We start from the raw sequence: 24,931 nt of genomic DNA on the forward strand, positions 1-24,931 counted from the left end.
CAAATGCAGAGAAACGGAATCATTCATTGCTGGTGGGAATGTAGGCAGGGCAGTCGCTCTGGGAAATGGCACAGACCCCAGCACAGCACAGGTTTGTCTTATCAAACAAACCTGTCATTGCCGCAGCACAGACCCCGGCAACTGGAGCCTTAGGTATTCACCTCAGAGAAGTGAAGACTCACAGTCACACAAAAAACTGTACACAAATGTTCATAGCAGCTTTGTTTGCAGTAGCCCCAAACGGGAGACACCCAGATGTTTGCGAGGTTGTGCGTCCCCACCACGGAGCACTGCTCGGCTGGGGACAGGGGTGCCGTCCACACAGGAAGAACTAGATGAAGTGGTGATAGGCACGCACAGCCGGGGGAGCCATCTCACCTTGGCTGAGCCAATGGCCTGTCCGTCCAGATAGGTGGAAACAGTACAACTCCTTTTTATTTCCCTGGTGACAACCACAGCCAGGTGATGCCACTGACCACAGGCCAGCAGCTGGCCACACCTGACCCGAAGCTGGCGTCCGGCAGAGGGCTCCACGTCATCCTCGGGCTCCATGACATCTGGAAGAGAGGACACACACCAGACCTCACACATGGCTTGGGCTGCAAGCCACCCAGGAGAACAGGGCCTCATGTCAGAGGAGCCCTGGCCACGCCCAACTTATAATGACGACAGCAGCTATCACTGCTGAGGTCTTGCTTTGTGCCAGACCCTGTTGTGAGGACTATTACAAATATCAGCTCATTTCACTGTGAGGCCAGTGCTGTTATGATTCCCATTTCACCACCCTGAGGCACAGAGAGATTAGTAACTTGCCCAAGGTCACATCCAGGAGTCAAACTCCAGGTGCACCCAGACCACCTCCACAGTGATGGCGAAGTCCTCAGAAGGAGCGAGGAAAGGACAGTCGTGTTGTGTGTCAAGAATGCCAAGCCCTCCTCTGGGCCTCCCCGTGTTTCACTGTGAAAGTGACACTTTCAGGGCCCAGAAGGACAGGTGGCCAGGATTCACTGAGCTGGGCCATCTGGGCCACTCAGGGCCATGGCAGGCCGGCAAGCTGGGAGAGCCAGGACGTGATCACAGAGCAGGCCCCGCACCAGCACTGTGGCTGGAGGGTGCGGCTCCTGGGCCCCGGCGCCAACAGCTGCTGGCCTTGCCCATCTTTCCCGAGTGTGGGAGGAACCAGCTTCGGCCCCCAACACCTTACCCAGAGGCTGAAACTCCTTCTCCTCCGTGGACACCACCAAGGAGAGATCGTCCGGGCAGAGGCTGACGGAGAAGCAGACGAAGGGCTGCTCGGTCCTGGCCAGGTGGCGCACCAGGGTCAGGAAGCGCAGTGGGTGGCCCTCGGCGACCGCACTGTGCCTGCTGATGAGGAACCAGCAGGAGAAAGTCAAGCCCCCGGGCGGAGGGAAGGTCCTGGCAGCGCCTGTGGTCAGAATACAAGCGCCATCAGCTTCCGTCCTGCTGTGGACGCGCATTGAGTCTCGCTGTGGCTTGGATTCACCCGGTGGGCCCTACTGTGTGCCAGCCTGTGCCCCCTGACCATGCCCACTGCACATCGGCCCACCAGCAGGATGCTCTTGTCCCCCTATTCATCCTCCCAGGAGAGTCACAGTCCCAGGACCTGCGCCCAGACCCTCACTCTCTCCCATCTTGCCCCGTTACTCCAAGCTGCCTTGCCAAGGGGGCGGAGGGGGCATGACCCTGAGATCTGCCACCGTTTGGCCTCTGGTCAGTGGACGCGGAGCCAGGCAGCGTGGGTCTGAGGGCTGAACCTTGCAGGGAAATGCTCCACTCCGAGGAAACCCATGGACCCGCCGTCCTCTCCGAATGAGCAGAAGCAGGCTGGGCACCCCACACGGATGCACCATGAATGCAATGGCCCCATGGCACCCCCCTTCCCACGGACACCCGGCTCTCCTCACAGAGGGTGCCTGGTGTCGGCTGAAGACAGCACTGTGCAGAGCGTGCAAGGCCGAGCCCGACCCCAGACCTGAGCCCAGGACAGGCTGGTTCCGGACGGCCTTCAGTACAGGACTCATACTTCTCTCGCGAGCCATAAGAAGGGTGAGGCGTCCACTTCAGCCTCAGTCACCGACAAAGTGAACGAAGGCCAGGCTCGGCAGCCTGGTCCCCACTGAGCCCCTGCCATGTGCCAGGCCGTGCGCGGGGCCTCGGATGCACAGGCACAGGACCCCCCTGCCCGAAGACAGGCGGGACACACTGGGAGGATGACTCATCCACAGACACGGCACCACGAGGACGACTCATGGTTCTCGAAACGCCCAGTGGAAACGAAGGCTTCCTGCGGACTGACCTCTGGGCAGAGCTGGGGCGCAGCGAGCTGACCCCCGGCAGCACCTACCTGTCCCGATGCCTCCGGAGACCGAGTACTCGGTGCTGGCCCCCATGACCGTGGACAGGGTCGGGACAAACACGCACCTGGAAACAGGAGAGTGCCTCGGGTCAGTGGCCACACCGGTCCTGGCCTGCCAAGCCCCCTCTCTGCAGCGTCCTCACGGCGCTCAGACCAGGGGCCACGGGGACAGGAAATGGCTGATGCTGGTGCTACAGTCCTAACAAAAGGAATCCCAACTGCAGGCTGGAAGAGAGAACATTCCAGAATGCAGACACAGCCAGGGGAAGGAGGGGTGCTGGCCCTGAGGATGGAGACCCAGCCGCAGTTCGTGCTGAGTGGTGAGAGCTGACAGCCACTGCAGTTCTTCACCAGCATACACTCCCTCTGGGCCCTGGGAAGCTGACTACGTACGTTGAACATATGAAAGCCGTCATACCCATAGCCTTCCGCGGACATGTCGAACTCCACGAACGACGGGGCCAGGGCGGCCCTCTGAGGCTGCAGGTTGCGCGGGGAGGTCATGGAGATGAGGCTCAGGGCTGTCTGGAGGGCAGGGGTGAAGCCCGGGGACAGCCCCGAGGGCCCTGGGGCCTGTGTCACTGCTGGCCACGGGCTGGCATCCCGGCCGGCTCCGGCAGCACCCTGGGTGGGCGCTGGGGCCCCTGCCTGGGACCCTAGGGTAGGAGGAGAGACTGCTGTTGCTCAAACATCTCGACCTTCTGACAGTGGCCCCGCCATGGCTGCCACAGCCCGGAAGGGGGCTCTGCAGTCCCCTCACACTTACTCCCTTACCCCTGAGCGCGGTTCTCCTGGCCCTGCCCCTGGGCTCTGCTGGTTTTGGAGTGAACCACGGGCACAACCCACTGCTCCTAGAAACATCTCCCTGGACTCCCAGATGCCCCATCTCTTTGCTGTCGCCGCTTGGCCAGCGGCAGCCGCCAACCTCCACCCTCTTCAGAGCAGCCGGTCTCCTCCAAGCTCTTCTCCTGCCCTGGCTGCAGCCCAAGCTGGACCCTTTATCCTGGCTTTCTGATTGGGGCTCTGTGCCTTAATGTTCCCTGTGTCCTTACATTTAGTGTGTCCACAGCTCTCTCTTCTCCAGGCTAGGTCCCTGGACCAGCATCGTCCCAGGCCCAGGCCTAATCCAGGGGATCCACCCAAGGCTTGGCCTCCCGACCCCACAAGCCTGCAGCTGTGAGCTGTGCAGAAACTCATCCCTACGCTCCTCCATCCAGAAGCAGCAGCGGGTACCCCAGCTGTTCTGTGGTCTGGGCCCAAAGGCTCAAGTACATGCTCACCACTGCCTGTCTCTCAGGGGACCCCCGATGCCTCTGCTGTTCCTCATTTCTCCACTGAGCAGCAGGCAAAACCATTCTTTAAGTCTATCTGCTTCTTGTTCGTGGTAAATGAGCCCTTATACGAAAGGCATGTTTTTCTCATTCCCGTTAACCTGCCCTGTTCTTTCCCGTGCCCTCACCTGAGCATCCGGAGGTCCCTCCGTGCCCAAGGGATGAACTGGGGACTTTCGTCACAGCTGACGGAGGTGAGGGTGCCCCGAGACCTAGAAACTGTCTGAGCACCGCAGCCGACAGGAACAAATGAAGAAGACAGTTACAGGCAGAGTTTTCTCCAGCTTCAGCTGAGCGCTCTTCTGTACCCCACCACCCGACCCCTCCAAGCACACCCCCCTCTGCCTGGAAACCCTTCCTTGGACCGTGCAGAAACAGGCCCTTCCTCTGCTAGCACCCAGACCAGACAGCTGATGAGCTTTGAAGTTTAAGGTGTTTTCGACATAACCAGTGACCAGCTAGGAGCCTCGACTGGGCCTCGGGAGGAAAAGAAATCTATTGGAAAATAACCTGGTCAACCATGTTTTAGAAGTTTCTAGTGGAATTCAGCAAACAGCCGAATTAAGCCAGAGGCACAAAGAGGCTGGCCCTGAGCCCCAGGCCTGCTGTCCTCCGCCCCCCCCCACCCCCGCCATGGGGCACGTGACCCAGGGCACTGCTACCCTCACGTGGGCCTGCCTGGGCGGCCCGGCTGCAGGCACTTGGGACACTCGTGACCTCCCTCCTGCGACCTCTCCCTGCTCCGCCTTTTGTCCTCTGTGCCCACTGCACCCTGTGCCCCCTCCTCCCTCCTGCAGCTGTCTGGGAACCCTGGTTTCATGGGGGGGCTGCCATGGGAAGGCCTGTAGGATACAGTGGTGCTGTCTCTGTGGTCCTCCTCGCCAGGAGTCTGGACCTCTGCCCCTCACACCAGCTGAACTCCCTGCAGCAGCCTCTCGGCACCCCAGGCCTTCGGCGCCCCCCTGCTCTCCCACGCCGGGCTTCCTCCTCTCCTGCTTCCCTGAAGCCCGCCCGACTCCCAGCTCCCAGCTCCAGCACCGCCGAGCACCTGCAGCACTGTTCTGTGAGGCCACGGGGCCCTGTGACGGCTGTCCCCTCTCCCCAAGACATCCGCTCACGGGAGGGCCTCGGTCTGCCTTGTGGCCCTCACACTGCCCGCACTGCCCAGGGCCCCTTCCTGGACTTGCAGTGCCCAGTGTTGGGAAGGGCCACACCCACGGATGGCGGAGGGACGGGGGACAGCTGCTCGTGCCCTCTGCCATCCCACTGTGCTGAGCGCACTGTCGGGCTCAGCAGCGTTCTCTGGGGGCACAGGTACCTTAACACGTCCGGTTCAATAGCCTGAGAAGCGAGCTTTTCAAAGATCCTGATGAGGCTGCAGTGCAGGGAGCCGCTGCCGGTGGCCAGGGCCTGGTGGCAGGAGGTCATGAGGGTCCTGAGCATCCCCGCCTCACACATGATCTGACGGTTCTTCTCCGACTTCACCAGGGACTGGATGTGGTTGGCCACGGAGCACTGGATCTCCCTGGAAAGCTAAGAAGCAACCAAGGCCCGGGGGGAGTCCTTGGGTCAGAATGTTTTGTAGGCGCCCTGGATAGGTCCCCAGTTAGGCCACGGATTGGTTGCAGGGCCAGGAGACCTCACCCATCACAGGCTCTTTCCACCGACTGTCCCATCTGTCCCAAGGACCTCAGACGTGCCCTCCTCACATCCCTAGAGGCTCATCTGCAGCAGGACGGGCCACTATGACTAGATGCCAAAGAGGCAGAGGCCTAGAGCAGCCTGCCAACTGGCAGGCGAGACCACGTGTGCCCAGAGATGGGTGTTTGTGAGCCACGATCTTGAAGTAATTTCTGAATTCATCGCTAAACTTTGTAAGTCTGGAGATTTCACTAAAGTCCAGACAATGGCCTCTCCCATGAGACAGGAAATCGGTCCAGCAGGTTTGTGTCCTGTGAATGTCGAGGTGGGTGGGCCCGGTGGCGGCTGTGCCCTCTGGCGGGCCCGCCTCCCCTCCGCCCAGCCGGCCCCCCTCAGGAAGGGTGCTGCCTTGGGGTCGCAGTGCAGCCTTGGCAAGCGCCTGGGTGTGTGGGCCTCGGGACACAGCCCCACGCTGCGGGCTGCGGCGGGGCGGCCCTTCCTCGTCCCCATGTGTGTATGGGAACACACCCAGGTGGCCCGGCCAGCTGGAGTCTACTCCTGTGGAAGCTTTCAGTGACCGTCCCCTTCACCTCCCAGGCGGTGTGTCCCTTCCACCCTCCGCGTGTCCCTCATCCTGCTCTCCAGTTCAGGCACATTCTGGCACACACGCATGCTCCTCTCTTACCCTGCCAGGTCACTGCACTGTCCGCATCCCGGAGGCTCGGGGTACAGAGCGCAGAGTTGGCTCAGGACATATCTGGGCCAAACACAACACCTCATCCTGACACTTCCTCTCTTCATAAAAAGACAACCCTCCGGAATTCCCTGCCCTCCCGGATATACACATGTGGAGGGTGGGGCGGGGCCTTCCCTTTACAAAGGCCACCCAATCCCCTCACACTGTGTATAGAATCCCATCTGAAGGGCCAGGGATGCCAGTTAAATCTGAATGGAATGTTCCCAGTAGATGCTCTGAGGTCCCACCCAGGTCTCCTTTCTGGGTAAGTGGACCAATCACAGCTGCCCCTTTTCTGGAGGAATGCCCTCCCCTAAGTGAGAGCTGCCCTGCCCAGGGGCTATGTAGCCCTCATGTATATGTCCATGCATGCACATGCATGCATAAATGTGCATGTGCACGCATGTATGTGAACGCATATAGCATGTACACATGCCACACACATATAAAAGCATAGACATGACCACACGTGAATAAACACAAACATGTGTACATGCACACGTGTGGGCATACCTGCATGTGCATGTGTGCCTGTACACGCATGCGTGCACACACTTGCACACCTACATGCAAGCATACACACACACCCCTCAGACTATAGCCAATGAGGTCATGGCCGTTAGCCTCTGTGGTGCAATTCGTGCTCAGAGCCCCATGGGCTCCAGCTGAGTGAGACCTCAGCTGACAGCACCCCACTCAGCTCCCTCCTGCTTTCCTCGCTCGCTGCCCCATATCCCTCCATGAACAAATCCCCTCACAGGCACCCGTCTTGGCCTCCAGCTCCAGGGAACCCGAGCTGAGGCACTCACATGTTTTCACATCACACGCCTTGGCCTGAGCTGCGGTTTCAAGAGAACCCTGGGGCAGTGTAGATGGAGTCTCAGTGAGCCCACCACCGTGCAGTCAGCAGCAACTGTAGTGCTTACGGAACACTCTTCTCTAAGGAGAACTGGCTCCCGGTCCACAGAATTCCAGACCACCTTCACCCACACGTGTCCCCATCAGAGGCCCTTCCCTGCCTCCTTGTCTCCCTCTTGTTCTTCAAACAATTATTACTTCCCTCTTCAATGTCAGATCTGTGCAAGGTCCGAGGCACGTCAAGGTGAGTAAGTCCCTGCTCTCAAGGGGATCCGGGAGCAAAGGTTAGAGGGGAGGAGACAGTCTCAGCCCAGCGGGAGATGGGTTCGAGCAGAGAATGTACGGAACCTGAGAGGGGAGGGGTCCCCCGGGCCTGGGAGTAATAAGGAAGTCTGGGCCTGGCACCGAGTTTGGGGGCCAAATTTTACTCAGCGATGGGAATGTTCAGGATGTATCAGGCCCCAGATGAAGCAGGTTGTATGCATTAGATAGTCCCTGCGAGGAACACTATGAGACTATTATTACTACACCCATTTTACAGATGAGGAAACTAAGCCCAGGAAAGTCAGCTGTCCGGGCCACATAGGAAGGGCAAAGTCTGGCTCAGAATCACCTCCTTCCACTGTCTCCTCCCCACACGTGCAGTCCTGTGGGGGCACCCTGCCCAGGGGGTCAAGAGGACGTACCCCTAAGGGACAGGTATGAACACAATAGCATTCTCCCGCTGCTTGTCAGAACAGTTTGTACTGCATATGCTTCAAGGACTAAATCGTGTGATGAAACATATTTACAATGTTGATTCGTTTCTAGATTTTTTTGAAAACAAAAGTCACACGTTCACCTCCTGACTTCCAACCTCTCTCCCAGAAGCATGGTGCCCATCGCTCAGGCCTCAAACGGATGGCATTCAGTGAAACCCCATCTTCACAACGTATTCGGTAAAACTGGAGACGACTAAGCTGCAGTTTAAGGTCTAACCAAGTTAGAATGGTTTTCCAGGATTTTGCCCTTCTGAAACGTCTTCATGTGCACCGTCGCTGCTGTCAGGAGAAATTGAGCTGCTTGGAGATGATGATGGTCCCTCGATGGGCTGAATGTTTATGTCCCCAAATGCACATGTTGGAACCTAACCCCCAGTGAGACAATGTTTGGAGACGGGGCCGTGGGAAGTGACTGTCACGAGGAGCCCTCACGAATGGGGTTAGTGTCCTTATAAAAGAGGGTCCCTCCTCCCTTCCCCACGTGAGGACAGTGGGAGGAGGGCCACCATGTCTCACCAGATACGGACTCTGCCAGCATCTTGATTGTGGGCTTCCCAGCCTCCAGACCAGTGAGATATCAAATCTGTTGTGCATACGCCCCTAGTCTGTGGTGTTTTGTTACAGCTGCCTAAGGGGTAACACCCCGTCACGGTGGTGTCTACACAGCCAGCCTGGCCTGGGAAAGGGACGTGTGGGGTCCACGGGAATCAGAACAGAAGAAGGTGGAAAGGCCACAGCTCATCTGCAGTAACAGCCCCATTCTCGTCCTCTGAAGAGCGCTCCCCTGTGGAAACCTCCCAGCACCCTGGACCCCTCCCGGGCCTTTCCTCTGATGCTGTCAGTGTCCCCTCCCAGCCAGCGGCCAGCGGGCCTGCCCCTCGCCCCCCTCCTCCCTCTTCTCCAACAGAAAGGAGCTCCCGCCCTCTGCCTGGGACTTCCATCGCCCAGAACTTGCTTTTGGTAACTGCAGTCTTTTAGTCTGGGGGGAGAGTTGGGGAGTCTTGGGTGGGTGGGATAATTGTATGAAGCAAGATGCAAAAATAACACCACAATGTATTATTAATCAGAATTACAAAGAAATGTCTACACTCTTTTGTTTGCATTACCAGCACTTTGCTTTCTGCTTTGAGGGCTTTGGGGGGGGCGTTATTTGTTTTGCTTCCTCCCCCCTTCCAGCCCCACGCCCACCCCCACCAGCAGGAACACTTAGAATCTAAATATGCAAAAGAGAAAGTTTTCAAACTGGAGAAACGCTGACCGTGCCTAATGATACCACAAGTTTCTCCGACACGGCTCAATACTCTGTAATGGAGGAGGGAAATTGATCGTCCTCATTAGCACTACAGTGCTGTCAATACCAATATTGCCTTGTTTTGAATAAAATGTGCTGTTTTTTTCAATGTTGGTTCCAGTAAAACAAGGTTTTAGTGAAAATATGAGCAGTAGCAGGAAACCAGTCTCCCCGCAAATGGACTGACTTTCCCAAGCATGACTTCCAAGGCCCGAAAGGGGACAACGGCCCTGCGGAGACTCCGCGGGAAGCACGGCACGCGGGGTCCCCAGACCAGCCGACAGGCTGGATCCCCCGCAAACGATGGCCGAGCGATTTGCAGGGTGGCTTTACAAAGAGTTTTGCTTTCTCCACTTAACAGTTGAGCTTTCAAGTCCATCCTTGTCCAGAGTCCTCCCTTCCCTGTTTTACCCCTGGTCCAGAATAACACGGTCCCAGAGCTCATATGGTCCCGATGGGGTGAGTCATCCAAGAAGTGGTGGGCTTTGGGTACGGCAGTCCACATTGTGGCTTCTGGACATTAACCACATTGTCCTGACTTAGGCGTAGAAACCGTCAGGTAGCCAGTGTCAGCTTTTCCCCAACACTTAAAAAGAACTCGAAATTTCTATTGACCTACTCAACTTTGTACTAGTTGCTTGTTCTCATTTGGTCCACATATTCTTTATCTGATGATTTCAGAAGAGAAATGATACCATTTAAGTGACCTCAGCTCTTAAGATCAGAGGCTGTTAAGTGGGATGGCATGGATTCACGGGGTTCACCGGGTGGTTTTATTTGATAAGCTATTTCAGTTTTAATGTTTGCGTACGTAGTTCTCTTGCACGGTGTCCCTGTGGCCTTGTAGGCATGGGGATTTGTGACCTTGGTTTAGGTATGAGGCTCCAAATCTCATGGCTTTTTTTTTTTTTTTAATTTTTTTCTTTACTGATTTTAGAGAGAGATAGAAACATCGATTGGCCGCCTCTGGCAGGCCGCCCACTAGGGATTGGGCCCACAATCTGGGTCTGTGCCCTGCCCGGGAATCGAACCGGCAACCTCTTGGTGCAGGGCTTGACGCTCAACCACTGAGCCACACCGCAGGGCCCCGGCTTTCTTGACATATTTGCATAGAGTTGCAACTAAGACCAGATGCATGTGGTGTCCGCTCCACACCTTCTGCTCTTTCTCAACAGACCACACACGTGATGGCCACTGCCTCCAGGCAATGGAAGCCAAGGATCTAGTATTCATAAAGGATTTGTCTCCTTCCAACTTGACTGCCATCTGCTCCTGGGTCGCCCTGTGCCAGCCCCAGCAGCATGCGCACCCTTGGCCTAACATGCCAGGCTCTTTCCGACTAATGCCCGAAGCTGCCGGAGCACTTTCAAATCCCGTCCTTCAGCTGAGCTCCTGCTTGTTACCCAAGACTCAATCCACCTGTCTTCTCACCTGGGAAACCTTTCTCACATTCCCGACTGGCACCGTGTGCACACTGCAGTCTTCATACCAGATCACAACTGGCACTGTGTGAGCACTGCAGTCTTCATACCACATTGCACCTGGCACTGTGTGCACTGCAGTCTTCATACCACATCACACCTGGCACTGTGTGTGCACTGCAGTCTCCACACCACATCACACCTGGCACTGTGTGTGCATTGCAGTCTTCATACCACACCACACCTGGCACTGTGTGTGCATTGCAGTCTTCAAACCACATCACACCTGGCACTGTGTGTGCATTGCAGTCTTCATACCACATCACACCTGGCACTGTGTGCATTGCAGTCTTCACACCACATCACACCTGGCACTGTGTGTGCATTGCAGTCTTCATACCACATCACACCTGGCACTGTGTGTGCACTGCATTCACCATACCACATCACACCTGGCACTGTGTGTGCACTGCAGTCTTCATACCACATCACACCTGGCACTGTGTGTGCACTGCAGTCTTCATACCACATCACACCTGGCACTGTGTGCATTGCAGTCTTCATACCACATCACACCTGGCACTGTGTGCACTGCAGTCTTCACACCACATCACACCTGGCACTGTGTGTGCACTGCAGTCTTCATACCACATCACACCTGGCACTGTGTGTGCACTGCAGTCTTCATACCACATCACACCTGGCACTGTGTGCATTGCAGTCTTCATACCACATCACACCTGGCACTGTGTGTGCACTGCAGTCTTCATACCACATCGCAGGCAGGTGGGCTCAGGTGTGCGGCTCCCAAGCTCCCCAACATCCTCCTGCCCCTCCCCCTCCAGGCCCAGGGCAGACAAGCGCCTGCTCAGAGCAGGTTCTCATGCTGACTTAACCCTAATACGCAGCCCGACGTGGACTAGTTACCTTCTCTAGGAACTGTTTCCTTAGCTTTAATGTGAGAATAATGAAAGTACTCTCCTCACGTATGACTTTTGTGGGTGTCAGTAGAAGCAGCACCCACGAAGGCACTGTTGCTTATGGCATGGCGGTGATCTAGACATTGCCCTCGTAGTTGCAGTCTTGTTTTCTCACTTACTATCAATAAGTTCTTTCCACTGAGCGACCAGGGTGCCTGGCCACCGTGCATCATCAGCCCAGCACAGGAGGGGCACAGCCCCCATCCCCCGGTCCCACCACTGGGATGGCAGCTCACACCCCGTGTGTTCACTCCACGTGGGCACTCTGCTAACCGCTTTCACTGAGCTCACTAAAGCCTCAGACAAACCCCGGTGACAGGTAAGGGAACTGAGGCCCAAAGCAACATGGCTTGCGGGTTCCAGCTGAGTGGAGGGACAAGAATTCAGACCAGAAGGTCCCGTCCAAGGCCACTGCCCCACTGCCCTCAGGACCCCAGGTGCTGACACACAGCACCAGCCAGCTCCAGGTTCAGGGCCGCCTTTACTTGGCTGCACCCCCATCCTCCCGTCGCTCAGGGACGGTATGGGAACCAAATCAGCACGAGCTGAGTCCGGGCAAAGCCAACTGAAACCGTGACGCTATGGACTGGGCATCCCATCCTGTCTTAGGCCAACGCCTCAAAATGTCCTGTGCCCATGGTGCTGCCCACACGGTCCAATGGACTTAGTGGGCACTCAGCATTGGCCATAAAATGCACCTAAATAGGTCTGGCTGTTTGCCCCCCGAGAGGCCAGGTGGGGGCCGAAAATGCATGTACCTGAGCCACAGTCCCAAGCCACGGCTCTCGGCACCAGCCAGGGTCACAGGGTCAAGTCAAGGCACTAGGTTCTCTCCAGCTCAGACCTCACACGTGCCTGCAGTGCCCAGCGCAGAGCCACCCACAACCCCCACAGCCGCTCCGCAGTGCCCAGGGCACAGCCGCCCACGACCCCCACAGCCGCCCTGCAGTGCCCAGGGCACAGCCGCCCACGACCCCCACAGCCGCCCCGCAGTGCCCAGGGCACAGCCGCCCACGACCCCCACAGCCGCCCCGCAGTGCCCAGGGCACAGCCGCCCACGACCCCCACAGCCGCCCCGCAGTGCCCAGGGCACAGCCGCCCACGACCCCCACAGCCGCCCCGCAAACTTCTGCAAACATGTCCTCCTCCTGAGCCTGCTTGGTTCAGTTTCACCAACTGGTCCTTGTCGATCTGTTACTGTTCTACCACCAGTCACCCGCAAGTACTCTCCCAGCTCTCACTGTCCCAGACTCTTCCCTCGTGGGCTGCACACCCAGGGATCCGTTCACTACTCCTCCCGTGACCACGAGGGTGTGCGGGCCCTCATCACGCTAGCTTCTCCCTCGGGTGCGCTGTGTCTACGAGATCAGCCGGACCATCACCCCCTTGGGCTGGGCACTACTATTCACACAGCTGGAAATAAAATTCACGGTCATGGTGTCCTCACCCCATTTGGGGCTACTGTGACCTCGACTGAACCCCTGGACTCTCGCCCCGCTCCTCCCGTGGGTGTCTGTGTGTGGTCTGTGTGTACTGAAGCAGCGCAACGCGTGATCATCTCTGCTGAGTTCTGACTCATGGATTCGGACCCCTTTCTCCAGCTGCCTGAGACCCTTTGCATTCCCATTCTGCCCACTGACCTTTGCTCGGATCCTGATCCTATGCAGAAAAGGCAGAGAGAGGAGCCTAGTCTTTTGATTCACAAGTCGATATTAACATACAGTTCCTCATCAACTCTATTATTAATTTATCAGTAGTATAGTGTTGTTGGAAATACACCGACAACGCCTTGCCTTTCATTTAATTTCCAAACATTTACATATCGTGACCTGGGGTCCTCGGAACCCAGCGCGGCAAAGCCAGCGGAGAAGAGGGCACGCTGGGGCCAGCGCCGGTGAACACGCCGCGTGCTGGGTGATGAACTGAGATCTTATCATCACACTCACCGTGCTCTTCACAGTGGGGAAACAGCGAGACCCTGAGACTCGAAAAGATGGCCTCGCTGAGGTCACACAGCTAAGGAGCCGCACAGCTGGCCCCAAACAGATCCTGCTCCGAAACCTGAGGTGCCGCCGCCGCGGTGGGCTCACAAGGAGGGGGACTCCGTACCTCCTAAGGGTCATGAACTGACAGTCTAGAGAAGTGTTTTACTGGTGGGCGTGGTCTGGCTTTGCTTCTGATTCTCCCCCTCGGCCACGGTGAACACTCAGCAGGGAGGCCCTTCCCTCGGCCTCGGCCTCGTCCTCACCACTCCCTGTGGCCGGCAGATGCCTTCCTGTTCCTCTCGGGCCCCAAGACGGGGCATCTGCAACCCCTGTAAACGAGGCTGAATGTGAGCCGCTGAACTTGAGAAGCAGAAGAAGGAAGTGGACTGTGTAAGACACAGAAAGAATGAGGGTAAAAAGGATGAGAAGGAAGGTCACCCGATCTCTGGACCTGAGTTCCTCCTATTCGACGAACTTCGCTCCATCATTCTGTCCAGTGTGCTGGCTCTGTCTCCAAGCAAGATGACCTCTCTCTGCTCCAGTTAAGAGACCGTCGGAAGAAGTCACCCGGAGTTTGACTAATGAGATTTCCACTCGGAAACAATGGAAATATTTTGGGGATACGGTTCAGAATAAAGAGCGTGAGCAACCTAGAAACTCAACATATTTGGAATTTCTAATGTGTGATCATTTAACAAAATAAGACTCCTGCTTTGCCCATGTCCTTGCTGGAGGAAGCAGCTCCCCTTGGAAGTAGCCTGCCCTTCCGCAGTGCTGTCCAGGGCTTTCACGCTCTCGATGTTTTAGTTCTTTGAAACTCATATGACTCGTTCACTGTGTTTGAAATGCAGGCTAATTCCAGAGAGTGGCACCGGTTTCCACGCTGAGGGGCGAATGAGTCGACAGACAGATGCAGCCTCAGCTCTGTCTGCTCTCTCAGACCACGCAGAGGTGCCAGGGAATCTGGGGTGCACCCAACAACAACTCGAGGTCAGAACGATCATGTCGCTGCTCCCGATCAACGCCCACGGAAACCACTTCTTTACTCGGCACAGAGGCAGGGGCCTGGGAGCCTCCTGCCAGGGAGGGACGCCCAGCAACTGCTACCATGCTAACTCTGTTACTTAATTGCTACAAGTTTCAAGTCCTCATCTGCCAAGTGGGAATACTGACTCCCACCGTGCAGGGTCTACAGATACTGCAGGAGAGGATACTCGGGGGCTTTTGGCAACTAAAGCAGTAGCTACACTGCTTCGCAAGTGCTTCTCGGGCCGCATGGACGCCTGCTCACCCTGCCGAGCCCTCGTGCGCTGCTTCTGTTGCTCCTCATGACAAGGCCACGAGGGAGATGAGGTCATGCGCACGCTGCGACAGAGAATGTATGGGTCGGCAGGCTAGATCACGGTCCCTGGCTCTGTGCTGGGAAGCGGCAGAGCTGGCCCGGGACCGCGTCTGCCGTCTGCAGAGCATGAGCCCTGCTCTCACACAGTGCTGCTCATTCAGCACGGCCGGCCCAGCCGGGCGGCTCAGTCGGCTAGAGCACCCTCCTGACACACCAAGGGTGCGGGTTTGATCCCCCTTCAGGGCACATACAAGAATCAACCAGTGAATGTGTAAATAAGGGGAACAACAAATCGACGTTTCTCTTTCTCTCTCTCTCTCCCTTCTTCTCGCTCTAAAATCAGTAAATAAAATTTAAACATCATGGTAGTGATGATGATGATGATGACAATGACAATGGATGATAATCCAATAAAGTTCAGTTCTCTCTTTTTTTTTTATCCTCATCCAAGGACCTTATTTGATTTTATTTTTTGCATTTATCTTCAGATAGAGCGGGAGGGAGAGAGGGAGGAAGAGGGAAAGAGAAAATCGATGTGCCAGAGACACATCGAATGGCTGCAACCCACACAACCCCATCTGGGGCCGGGGACAAACTGCAACCGAGGTACATGCCCTTAGCGGGAACCGAACTCGGGTCTCTCTGGACCGTGGGTCGACGCTCTAACCACTGAACAAAACCAGCCAGGGCTCTCTTTCTTTTTTTATTTTAATTATTGATTTTAGAGGGAGAGGCAGAGAGAAGGAGAGAGAGATAGAAACATCGGTGAGAGAGAACATTGATGGGCCACCTCCTGTATGCCCTGCACTGGGGATTTGGCCCACAACGTGGGCACATGCCCTGACCAGAAATCAAACCAGTGACCTCTTGGTGCCTGGGTCCACGCTCAACCACTGAGCCACACCGGCTGGGCAAGTTCAGTTCTCTTAACATGGTCTTCCAGGCCCTTCATAATGGGGCTTCAACTAACCTTTTCAATCCGACCCACAGCTTTTCCACCCACACAGTCCAGCCCAGCCCAGCTGAACTACTCAGGGTCTCTAAGTGGGCATCTTCCTTTGTGCGACCTCTGTGTCTGAGCTTTCCCGCCTCCTCCTCTACTTAACTTGGCATGGGCACATCTTTTCTTTAAAGCTTAGCTCCAGTGTCCCCACCTCTCTGGCTTTCCCTTCGCTCTGTCCCAGGCCCCTGTGGACACTTGTTGCAGCCGTCAGAATGCTGACTTACAGTTCCTGCGACACTCGTCTCTGCGTCCCCAGTGACACCTCGGAGGGCTTCACTGACCACCCCAGAAGCACGCCAGGAAGGGAGCGTGTCTTGTTCCCAACTAGTTTTATTTTCTGGGGGCAGCTCAGCTTCAAGAGGACTTGAGCTGAGGTCCATTTTGCCTTGTGCTTAGGACAGCAGCCCTCACAGAGCAATGGCACAGTCCAGTTTTAATACTGGTGGTGACACCAGAGGAAAAGCCCAGCTGGGTCACTGTTTCTGAGAGCAGGAGCAGCACTAGCATTTTGGAAAGGAAACACCTCTGGGCCGTGAGTGGAGCAAATTCAACGAGGCCACAACTGGAATAAATCCGACCACCTGAGCCGCTATTCGGGTTGTTGCTTCCAAAACAGCCTCGGCACCTGGGAGGCCATCAGACTTCACCCATGAGGTGCAAGAGCAGCCGAGGAATGCAACGTGGGTAAGAGCTCAGGGAGAGCCGGGAGCCGCAGGCAGACCTAGAGCGGTGACGAGGACTCACATCCCCTTTTTAGAGACCCCGCCCTCTACTGACACTCCGGCTCCCTTTCCTGCAACAAAACGCACGGTCTGCACCAGTCTCACCCGGCATTGTCTTATGTGGTCTTACTCCTCACTGACCCGCTGTTCTCCTTGTTGTTCTGAGGTTTATCCCCCTCCAGGAATCAACTAGTGTAACCAACCAACTCTGAAGGCGCTGCCGTGGTACCTGCAGAAAGTACTGAGCAAATGCACCACCACCTCTCATCAGCAGGTTTGACAGATGAGAGCAATTAGACTTTCCTAAATCACTACTGTGAGAAAAAGTATCCTACCAAACGGGATTCTCGTTGCCATACTTAATTTGTCTAATTATCACCACAGAATGAGAGGGAGTTCTTGTCCACATACTGACGGGGCCGCTCATGGAGAGTCTCTGAAACTCAGGCTCATCCCCAGTGTCCCTGCTCCAGGAGCACAAACTGTCTGCTCTGAGTCACTCCATCTGCCAGCATCAGGAGGAGGTTGCACAAGGCGTTCATGAGCATGGGATGCTGAGATCCTCCAAACCACTGGCTTTGTTTCCATTGCAAGTCCATCGTGTGATACAAAATACATCTAGACGCCGGACATCATGCAATGAGCGACTGCACCTGGGAATATGGGCGCTGTCCAGCACGCATGATCTCGCCCCCTGCGCGAGCCGCAAAGAGGAGAGACCTGAGCATCAAACACATTGGACCTTGGGCCTGGGAGTGGTTCCCATCTTCCTTCACTCACCCCCAGACCTGAGGAAGTCACACCCCTTTCCTGAGCCTCCAGCACTAGCACAGTGGGGGATGCTCATGTACTTTACAATGAGCTGTTGTGAATGTTGAGAAAATAACGTTCCTGGTGTAAGAGAAGGCGTATTAGTTTCCAGTGTGCTCCGGAGAGACCCTGTCTTGAACACCAGGGTAAAGAAAGAAGGGTCCTAGACCTCACATAACTAAATGGCTAGAAGACACTTGGTTTGGGGATGAGATACTCTTATCCTTCAGCTGGAGGTGAAAGCAGGTGCGGTGGCAGGTCTTTGATGGTGGCCCCGGCAATCCCTCCTGTGCACACCTGCAACCCACATCAGCAGCGGAGGCCTGCGCCCTGGCTGTCGAGTCTAAGCTGAACCGGCGACTCACTCTGACCAGCAGAATGCCGTGGAGGCAGTGCTGGTGTGTTCCTGGCCCCAGAGGCCTGGCAGCTCCCGCTTTGTGCCCTTAGAGCCCCGAGTTGCCGTGTGGCCTGTTGGAGGATCCAGCTGGAGGGACACAGGTAGGAGCCAGGCAAAGAGGCTGCAGGGCAGACACTCAGCGTCCTACCAATATCTCAACCAAGGCCCCAGACAGCTGAGCGGGTGGAGTGCCAGGAGCCCTCTGAGCCCCAGGAGCCCCATGAGCCCCGTGCCCTCTGAGCCCCAGGAGCCCCAGGAGCCCCGTGCCCTCTGAGCCCCAGGAGCCCCAGGAGCCCCGTGCCCTCTGAGCCCCAGGAGCCCCATGCCCTCTGAGCCCCAGGAGCCCCAGGAGCCCCGTGCCCTCTGAGCCCCAGGAGCCCCAGGAGCCCCGTGCCCTCTGAACCCCGTGAGCCCCGTGAGCCCCGTGCCCTGTGAGCCCCGTGAGCCCCAGGAGCCCCGTGCCCTGTGAACAGCTGTTGAGGGAGCAGCTCTGTGGGTGAGAAGCCGCCGCCCCTGGAGCAGAGAGGAGCTGTCGCCGCTCTGCCTGTCTGGACTCCTGACCGCAGAACCCTGAGAACAAGGGGGCGTCGTCGCTAACTGGGCAGGAGTGGACAAGTAAACGAGCAGCCCTATCCATTCACCCCAGGCTGCTGCTTTCCCACGGCTGCTGGAAACACAAAGTGCGTTCATTTCGCTCAGATGCAGCCCTACCACTGAGTGACCGTCGCCTTAGCATCACCTTCCAGCAGAGAAGTAAGGACCAGGAGAGGACCTGTTACAAGGGACAGAGAGCCGGGACGGCCCCTGCACTCCTGCCCGAGTGCTGCAGACTTCTCCCGAGCGGAAACAGTTCCCTTCTGCACCTCAAGGCCTTTCTCCCCTCTTCTCTCACGACTCGGGGCTGCAGCATTGTCCCTAAGGCATTTCATTTCAGGCTGCGGCTCTTCATGCCCCAGCCGCCATTTCTTCCTAAAACCCGTCACCGCCATTTAAATCCCGGACAAGGCAAAGCTGGACCTCTGCCTCCCACCCCGCTGTGCGGGGAAAGCCCACGAGGCCGCCGCCAGGTAGGGCCACGTTTACGCCAGGCCCACCGACTGGGAGCCCTTCAAAATCGATTAGCTTTTCCGAGCCTCTGGTCTCCACTGGTTAAAGTAGAGATAATGGCACACCCCAAAACCGGCCGCATGCCCCCAAACCTGCCGCGAGGCTGAGTGAACAGTGAGGCCCAGCGCCCCGCCTGGTGCAAGTGGCCGCCCAGTTCAGTTCGTGTCCTTTACCTGCCGCTGAGTAAGTGCGCACTTTCTGGGTCCCCTCCAGCCCCGCTGGCTTCTCTCTGGGAACGTGGGATGCACCCTGGCCAGCTGAGGGCCTGCCTGGCTCTGTCAGGCGCCGTCACCCATGCCGGCCTGCCGCCTGCAGGGGGCCTCGGTCCTGCCAGGAACCCCAGCTGCCGTGGCTGCCTCTCCCCGCTCCCTGTACCCCATTCAGCTCGGGGCCTGTGGTCTAGCTCTGAGGGGTGTCTTGACTCCTTCTCTTCGCATTTTCCACCGAACAGCCTGACGGAGCTGCTAGCACGGCCTCCTGGACAGGAGACACGGCTCCCCTCCGCTGCGCCGGCCTCTCCCACACGGCCCACCCGGACCTCGCCTCGGCCCGCACAGAGAGGCGGTGGTACAAAAGGCTGGTAGCGTCATCTTTCACGCACTTGGGAGAGGTTGCTTGTTCCCCCGGGGATAAAGCCCACACTGTGGGCAGGGCTCCGGGCTCCACGACCTGCCCCCTGACTCCCCCCACCCCCACCCCAGCCACCTGCAGAGGCTCCTGCCGGCCGGGTTAATGGACATACCTTTCAGGACTTAGCTTCAATGTTACCACCTACGAGATGCTTCCCTGACCACCCCCCCTTCATCTAACTTAGGTTTTGTTGGGTCTCCCCCGCCCCCAACCCACCTCCATTCCCATTATCTCTCTCAGCACCCTGGATTTTCCCTTCATATCACTAGTCACAATGTGTAATTGGATGTTCTTTGGTGAGCTTATTTAGTCTGTCTGCACGGTCACCACCTCCAAGCCCCGCAGATGCAGGACCCATGGGCAGGGCAGCCACATGCCCTGCACCAGGCACTGAGAGGGCTGCAGCCGCACCGTGAGACCACCCCTGCGTGGGAGCGAAGGACTTCCCCACGCTGCCCTCGGCACCGGGACTGCCTTGTGAAGGCGAAACCATGTCCGCTGGCTTCGTTTGGCTGCTGTTTTTAGGCCACCACACCAACAGAAGTGACCTGTTTTGAATGGCCTTGGAAGGTGGACAGGACTCACCCGAGGGTCTCAGATGCGACACCCCCTGCGGAGGGCTCATCGTGAGAGGGGCTCTGCTCATGCAGGGTGCTGAGGGCCATGGTGAGAAGGGAAACCAAGTCCCCAGCCAGATGGAGCTCAAAAGGTCAGTCATGTAAAACAAGGCAAATATGTGTGTTCATCAACAAGTACCTGGGGGTGGTCTTCCTGGTACAGCCGAGGCAGCAGCCTGACCACGATGCACAGGACCCCAGGGTGCATGATCACAGCTTCACCTTCATCCACCCTGCAGACAGAAGGGAGGCAGAACGTCAGCCCTGAGCCTCCCAGCCTCTTCTGTTTTTCACAGACCTTTCTGCCACTTATTATCTATATGACCTTGAACTAACTAACCTGTGCCTAATTTCCCCAACTACACAATGAGCTGATGATACCACCCTTCCTCTCAGAGGGACAGACCAATGTTTCTGTGCGCAAAGGCACAGTGCCTGGCGCACGGTTGGTGCTCAACGGAAGTCAGCCCCCTGGCCCTCTCCCCTTCTCTTCAGATATGTGGGAGAAGAAGTTCTCATTTTACGTTACACACACACACACACACTCACACACGTCTAGACCTCTTTAAGGTGGTGTAAAAACACTGTTCTATCCACTGAATGCAACTAAAACCCAGACAGAATGCATGAGCAGCCCCCTAAGAACTTTGAAAAGTGAGCGACAGCACAGAGAGAAACCAACCCAAAGCACCACAGAACTGGCAATGAGTTTCTGGGGCTCTCTTCTAGCATCCCCTGGCGTGGGGTCGCGGGAAGCCCAGAGCCCAGAACCGTGCACCAGGTGTGGAGCAGGCCCCAACAAGAGCAGGCTGCTGTTTCTGGTCCGAGGAGCAGGAAAGGAGGCTCCGACAAGCCACAGAAAATGGAGGAGAATCCGTGGGACATTTTTTGTTGGGTGTCTCCATTCTTTCCCACCCCAGCCTTAGGCAACCCCACAGCGGAAACAGCGGCCAGGCAGGCATCTGAAACTCACAGAGAGGAGAATCCTTTTCTCAGATACTGTCCATGGTCTCAAACGTGTAAGCAAAACCCCCATCGTTTTTGTCTCTTTTTCCTCTACCTGCCTGGCCCCAGAGACAGGTGCCGCTGGGTGAGGTGTGTGCCAGAGCAGGAAACAAAGCCATGACTTTCTAGACAGAGGAGGAAGAGGGCCCCGGGAGCCAGAAAGTGTTGGGGAGATGATGAAGAGGAAAAGGCTTAAGAAAATGAGGCCACTGAGTTCTGTATCAAACTCTGGACTCAGTCCGGGCTGCACATGTGTGGCCTGTTCCTAAACCACATTCTGGAGGCTTTAAGAACTGAACTTGATTTTTCCTTTTAGTTTTCTGATTCGTTGATATTTTCTACCCTGTCTTCTAATTCACTGATCCAGTCCTCAGCTTCCTCTACTCTGCTGGTTAGTCCTTCCAATGTGTTCTTTATTTCTGCTATGTCATTCTTCATTTCACTTTGTTGGTTTTCATGTTTCTATATCTTTTTTTTTTTTTATCCTCACCCGAGGACATTTTCCCATTTTTTTGTTCAGGTAGAGTGGGAAGGAGAGAGAGGAACAGAGAGAGAGAGAAAAAAACATCGATGTGAAAGGAACACATCGAGTGGCTGCCACCCGTACGACCGACCAGGACCGGGGACAAACTGCAACCAAGGTACGCGCCCTTAGCGGGAACCAAACCCGGGTCTCTCAGGACCGCAGGCCAACGCTCTAACCGCTGAGCCAAACCGGCCAGGGCGCATGTTTCTATACCTTTACTCATGGTGCTGATGTCCTTACTCATGCTGTTGAGCTTCCTCAAGATCATGGCTCTGAACTCTACCTCTGATAAATTGCTTAACTACATTTCATTGATCTCATCTTCAATAGTAAAAAATCAGTAGATCAATCAAATGAAATAATAAGATATATTCAAATAATCTACAAAAAGGCAGGAAAAGAGGAACAAAAAAAGAGGGAACAAAGACAAAACAAATAAGATGGTACACCCAAATCAAACATACCCCAAGTTAAACTGAATTTAAATGGTTTACTTACACCAATTAATAGACATATATCATCCGAACGGAAAAAGCAAACGACCAAACTACATGCCATCAACAAGAAATCCACTTCAAATGTAATAATACAGACAGGCTAAAAGTAAAAGGATAGTAAAAAAGTACACCAGGCCAACACTAATCCAATGAAAGCTGGTGTGGCTCAGTTACATCTAGAGAAAGAGAACTTCAGAGCAAGGAATGTCGCCAGGAATAAACAGGTTATATTGCATAATGACTAATAGAGGCATAACATCAAAAATGCGTAGGCACTTCACAACAGAGCATCGACATTCATAAAGAAAAACTGATAGCAGTAAAGAACAAATGGACAAATTCTCAAATATATATAGTTCAACACTCTTTTCTCAGTAATTGATAGAAAAAGTAGAGAGAAAAGCAACAACGATATAGAACTGAACACATTCAACCAATGATGTAATGTGCATTTCAGAAGACACATTTTCAAGTTTTCATGGAACATTTGTCAAAATCAAATAGATTCTGATTCATAAAACAAAACCTAAAACATTTTGAAGAAATAAAACCATACAAAGTGTGTTCTCTAATTGTAACAGAATTAAAGACAAAGTAAATAATAGAAAAAGAAACTGAAGTCTCCGAGTACTTGGGAATTAAACAACATACTCCTTTTTCACTATGATAAAATACACATAACAAAAAACTTACTATCTTAAGCACATTAAGTGTTCAATTCAGTGGTATTGAATACATACACACTGTAAACAACATATTTGTAAGTAGTCTACGGATCAAGAAAAAAATGACAGCTGAGTGAACGGAAGCTACTCAGTCCGTATCCCAAGACCAAACTGGAATTACAACTGAAATAAAGACAAATCATTGGGAAAAGCCAACTGAAGAACAGCTGGACGGAACCACGACAACCAGGGATGCCAAATCAAGCCCAGGAGGAACTGCGGAGGTGCGTGGGCATGGGCTGGGAGTCCGAGGAGCAGAGGAGAGCTGTATTAGTGGTGTGCGCTTCCCACTGAGAAAGCAGAGGTGTTTTTTTGTTTTTTTTAAAAAGCACCAAACCAACTACAGCCACTCACCTTGGGCTCAGACAGAGGAAAGGCAGACTAGACTGGAACTGAGTGAGAAGAGGGCTTCTGGCTCCAGAGGGGTGGATGCAGGGAGTTCTGTACTGAGTCATTCCCTCACAGGACAGTATCCATCTTACTCAAAGAGCCCTTTCCCAGAGCCCTGGGGAGAAATAACAGCCCCTGCACCATGAATTCAACACCACCAGGCCAGGCCAGAGAAATGTAAATGAAGGCTCCTTGACATCTCAATTTAATGAGCTCGTAAGGGCCTCACTGGCAAATCATCTATAGCCACTCACCTTGGGCTCTGGCAGAGGGAGGGTGGACTGGACTGGAACTGAGTGGAGAAAGTCCAGAACTTCTGGCTCAGGAGGGTTGGACGCCAGGAGTTCAGTACTGAATCACTCCCTCAAAGACAGTAGCCATATTACACAAAGAGCCCCTTCCCAGAGTTCTGGAGAGAAGCAAGGGACTCTTCCACAGGAATTCAACACCACCAGGCCTGGCCAGAGAAATGCAAATTGAGGCTCATTAACATCTCAATTGAATAAGCTAGCAAGAGCCACCTGAGACTCATCAAGTAACTGAAACTGCCTCCAGGCAAATAGCTAGAGGATAACTGAACCTTGTGAACCTTGCCTGGGCTTGCAAATCTACCCAGGAAAGTAAGACTTGACAGTAGTATTTAACATGAGTCCTCTCATACTCATCTAAGCCCAGTAGAGGGAGCCACAACCAACAGAACTACCAACACCCACAGGGAAAATTTGGCAGGCTCCAAAATCCAGAGACAGCCAAAATGGTGAAACAAAGAAACAAATCCCAAATGAGAGAACAAGATAATTCTGCAGGAGAAGAAATAAACAACACAGAACTAGGCAAAACATCAGAGGAAGAGTCCAGAGCAATAATCAAGAGGAAGCTCAATAGCATGAGTGAAGAGCTCAATTGCATGGGTAACAAAACAGAAACATTGAAAACCAACCAATAGGAAATGAAAAACGACATAGCAGAAATAAAGAACACATTGGAAGAATTAACCAGCAGAGTAGATGAAGCCAAGGACCAGATCAGTGAATTAGAAGATAGGGGAGAAAAAAAATCACCCAATCAGAAAACCAAAAGGAAAAAACAATTAAAAAACAGAAAGACAGCCTAAGAGAACTGTGGGACAATACGAAGTGTAACGACATGCATCATAGGTATGCCAGAAGAAGAAGAAAATGTGCAAGGGTTAGAGAATATTTTTGAAGAAATAGTGATGGAAAAGTTCCCTAGCTTGGTGAAGGAAAAAGGCACACAAGTCCAAGAACCACAGAGAGCCTCAAGTAAGAAGAAGCAAAAAAGGCCCATAGCAAGGCAAATAATAATTAAAACACCAAAAATTAAACACAAAGAGAGAATCCTAAAGGCAGCAAGAGATAAGCAACAGGTTACCTACAAAGGAACCCCCATAAGGCTCTCAGCTGACTTCTCAACAGAAACACTACAAGCCAGAAGGGAATGGCATAAAGTAATCAAGGTAAAAAAAAACAAAACAAGGACCTGAACCCAAGACTACTCTATCCAGCAAGGCTATCATTCAAAATAGAAGGTGAAATAAAGAGCTTCCCAGTAAATAAGGCTGAGGGAATATATTAGCTCCAAACCACTGCAAAAAAAAATGTTAAAAGGACTGCTGTAATTAGTAGAAAAAAATAGGAAAAAAAATATAACCGCAATAAGCAAAAATGGCAATAAGTAAGTATATATCAATAATCTTTTAATGTAAATAGATTAAATACTCCTTTCAAAAGACACAGGGTAGCCCTGGTTGGTTTGGCT

General features: G+C 54.3%; 1 protein-coding gene across 1 annotated transcript in view; it reads right to left on the reverse strand.

Moving 5' to 3' along the window:
- WDFY4 (WDFY family member 4) overlaps nt 1-24,931 on the reverse strand; it is a 284,390-nt gene that overhangs the window by 188,001 nt on the left and 71,458 nt on the right. The window contains exons 13-19 of the mRNA XM_036265310.1: nt 20,149-20,242; nt 5,027-5,241; nt 3,837-3,931; nt 2,796-3,033; nt 2,366-2,442; nt 1,205-1,426; nt 379-557 (exon numbers count right to left, since the gene is read on the reverse strand). Coding sequence (XP_036121203.1) covers nt 379-557; nt 1,205-1,426; nt 2,366-2,442; nt 2,796-3,033; nt 3,837-3,931; nt 5,027-5,241; nt 20,149-20,242 — 1,120 coding nt within the window. The remainder of the gene's footprint in view (nt 1-378; nt 558-1,204; nt 1,427-2,365; nt 2,443-2,795; nt 3,034-3,836; nt 3,932-5,026; nt 5,242-20,148; nt 20,243-24,931) is intronic.

Source organism: Molossus molossus, unplaced genomic scaffold, assembly GCF_014108415.1.
Source record: "Molossus molossus isolate mMolMol1 unplaced genomic scaffold, mMolMol1.p scaffold_m16_p_17, whole genome shotgun sequence".
Classification (NCBI taxonomy): domain Eukaryota; kingdom Metazoa; phylum Chordata; class Mammalia; order Chiroptera; family Molossidae; genus Molossus; species Molossus molossus.